General features: G+C 40.2%; 1 protein-coding gene across 1 annotated transcript; it reads left to right on the forward strand.

Moving 5' to 3' along the window:
- Window positions 1-2,283: 2,283 nt before the first annotated feature.
- On the forward strand, window positions 2,284-2,771 carry LOC116900060 (acyl-CoA-binding protein-like). Its single transcript, XM_032901852.1, has one exon. It carries the CDS (start codon window positions 2,339-2,341, stop codon window positions 2,612-2,614), a length of 276 nt encoding a protein of 91 aa, XP_032757743.1. The 5' UTR covers window positions 2,284-2,338; the 3' UTR covers window positions 2,615-2,771.
- The last annotated feature ends 864 nt before the right edge of the window (window positions 2,772-3,635 follow it).

Consider the following 3,635-nt stretch of genomic DNA (forward strand, 5'->3'; position numbering starts at 1 on the left):
AAGGTGCTAAACAGGGAGTTCTCAAAGATCCTTTTCTAGTAGTCTCCCTTTATTCATTCATTCATTTATTCATCATTGTATTTATATATGTGCATCCCAACAAACAAAAACCTCAGATAGGCTGTATTAGATCAAAAGTTAAAATATTTTGCATAGTTTAAAACCTGGTCTACTACCTAAAGACTATACATGGACTGACCCTGGACTCTGACCTCGTAGGTAGGCAATGAATATCCTAGTAAGAGCACCAGTGGAAGGGGAAGCCCTGGGTCCTGCTAAGACTGAACCCCCCCAGTGAACTAGACTGTCGGGGAGGGCGGCAATGGGGGAGGTGGGGAGGGGAACACCCATAAGGAAGGGGGGAGGGGGATGTTTGCCCAGAAACCGGAAAGGGAATAACACTAAATGTACATAAAAATACATAAGTTAATAAAAAAAAAAAAAAAAAAAGAATTAAGCCAAAAAAAAAAAAAAACCTGGTCTGCTGGAGTTAGTTCCTTTTTTGTTTTTAGAATCGAGTCCAATATAGCCCACGCTAGCCTGAAACTCACTATGTGGCTGAGCACGGCCTTGGACTGCTGATTCTCTTTTCTTCACCTCGTGAAAATTAAGATTTATGCCACCGTGGTCAGTTTGTGCAGTGTTGAGACTCAAAACTGAGTGATGTCTCCTTTGTTCACATTTTCTCCTAGCCGTGTTTCTCACAGGATCACAGATCCAAAGACACAAAAAATAAAAAACAAAAAGCCTCCTTTTATCTCATTTAACAAGCCTGCTTAGTTCATCAACTTAAAGCTGAACTTCCAACAGAGAAAGCCAGTATTAACCACTGAAGCCACCATTATACCAAAGGATATTTGTAGTTATTTGTAAATAAAAACTATGAAATCATCAGAAAGTCTTAGCAGTCAAAATTAAATAGAATTGTAGAGTTGGATGCTGTAGGGTGGTTCTGTTTTTAAGGGTGAATGGGGATGAATAAAAGCACCATTTATTCTCGCCCTTGCCCATCACTGCTTTTGAAGAATCAAGACAAACAATACATCAAGGTAAGGTCTTTGTGTTCTGACTCCTCAATGAAGAGTGTCCTTGTTTGTCAAAGATCAAGAAAATAAGCACACACACACCCCTGCTTGCCCGACACCTCTCAGGAGATGATTCGAAGTTTACACTTTCTCCCAAGGTTGAAATGGGACTTATGAAATTTTAGGCAAGAAGTAACATATTCAGATTTGTCTGTCTGTGTTTGAACTTGTAGTTCTACCATGTATGAGGCAATCCCTGCACAGCAAATAGTAACACAGGAACCTCAGAAGACAAAATTATTGACAGACTTATTTGCCTCTGGGTTTGCTTAACTCTTTACAAGAAAAAAAAGATATATATTTATAAATTATATATATATGTACGTACATATACATATATATGAGTAGTTCGCCTGTGCTTCAGATGTATCTAGTGCTCATGGATACCAGAAAACAGTGAGTGTTGGATCCCCTGAAAGTAAAATTACAGGTGTTTGTTAGTCTAGTCACTAGGTGGGTATTGGGAATTGAACCCAGTTCTCTTAACCTCTGAACCATGTTTCCTGTTCCCAAGAAAATGGATTTTTATGACACTTATTTTTTCTGTAGTTTTTTTTAAGCTCCTTTAATTTTGTTAGAACCATCTCCATCCTTCGACAAATGTTTCTAAAATGTGATTGAGCAAAACTTACATATAGTCACTACATTGATCATTATGACCATAAACTCTACTTTAAAATGGGAGAAATAAATAAAAGGGTGAAAATAAAATGGACGAAGTGAAAATTGTAAGTGCATTATAGTTACAACAATGCAAAATATGCACATAAAATACTAGAGGGTAGAATAAATACACGACACATCTGAGCGGTGGTGGTGTACACCTTCAGTCCCAGCACTCAGGAGGCAGGAGCAGGTGGATCTCAGTGAGTTAGAGGCCAGCCTAGTCTATAGAGTGAGTCGTAGGACAGTCAGGACTACACAGAGAAACCCTGTCTCAAAAAAACAAAATAATAATAATAATAATAATAATAATAATAGTGATGATAATAATAAACAAAATATGATTTTTGAGGTAGAATTTGTACATGTGTTATTTTCTCCAAGAAATATGTGACATTGATTTCCTATTTAAGAAGAGGATTCATGGGGTTGGGGATTTAGCTCAGTGGTAGAGCACTTGCCTAGCAAGTGCAAGGCCCTGGGTTCGGTCCTCAGCTCTGGAAAAAAAAAAAAAGAGAGAGAGAATTCATGGATTGCTGCCCTCTTCTGAGCTTGCTCCCGTGCTTCAGCATCCAGGTCACCTCGCCAGTATGTCTCAGGCTGAATTTGACAAAGCTGCTGAGGAAGTGAAGTGCCTCAAGACTCAGCCAATGGATGAAGAGATGCTGTTCATCTACAGCCACTTCAAACAAGCTACTGTGGGTGACGTAAATACAGATAGGCCTGGGCTGTTGGACCTCAAGGGCAAAGCCAAGTGGGACTCATGGAACAAGCTGAAAGGGACTTCCAAGGAAAATGCCATGAAGACCTATGTGGAAAAGGGTAGAAGAGCTAAAGAAGAAATATGGAATATGGAATATAAATGACCAGATTTGGTGGCCAGCCACATGTGGGACATAATGCCTTAGTTTTTTTCTAATACAGTGATGATATGGCTCTCATATGTTAGGGCCAGAGTTAATTACTGCTCCTCCTCCCTGTGGAGTTTTTACCTGAAATCAATTAAAAGTATGTTTGTTACTCAAAAATAAATAAATAAATAAATAAATAAATAAATAAATAAATAAATAAAGGATTCATAAAACTTAAATTGCTAATTGATGTTTTCTACTTAAAACCCAACTGCTAGTTTACCTCAGATCCTCAAAGATCCTCAGCCACTCCCTCATCTCTTTTATGGCTTATGCACTCTGATCTTGAAATAGGGAAAGTACCTCAGGAGCCCGTCTTGCCTCTCAGTCCTGACGGCAATATCTGTACCTAGAATTCCACAGGCCACCACAATGCTGCCTGCACAGCATCTCTTATACACCTTATATAGATCTCCAACCCGGTCCACACAGGAGTCATCATCCCCTGGACAGTCATCTGCCACTAAATGGTTCCTCTTCCGTCCTACTCAGCTATCACACACACGGTCGGAATCAAAAACTCTTAGAGGTCTTCTAGCCTACCAGAAAGCCAGTAAAACAGTCTACCTTGTCATCTGACGTCCTGAAACTTGTGTGAAAAGAACATTCTCTAAACTCCACCCCTTTTCCAAGCCTCTGTTCCTCTCCACTCTTCCTAGACAGTCTCTGTCATGCCCTACTCTTGCAAGTGCCCGCTTCTCCAAACTTGCTCCTCTCCACCAGAGTTGATCCCCTCCACCTACGCACATTGTTCATGTGCTTTGTTTTGTTTGAGACAGAGTCCCTCTATTTTGTAGTTCTGACTGTTCAAGAACTCATTGTATAGACCAGTCTGACCTTGAACTCACAGAGATGCATCTGTCTCTGCCCCCCAAAGTGCTGGGAGAAAAGGCTTGTGCCACCACACCCAGCTTGCTAGCATGACTTTAAAAACCCATATCTGAGCTGCTTGATGTGTACGAACCTGCAATCCCAA

This window comes from Rattus rattus, chromosome 5 (assembly GCF_011064425.1).
Source record: "Rattus rattus isolate New Zealand chromosome 5, Rrattus_CSIRO_v1, whole genome shotgun sequence".
Classification (NCBI taxonomy): domain Eukaryota; kingdom Metazoa; phylum Chordata; class Mammalia; order Rodentia; family Muridae; genus Rattus; species Rattus rattus.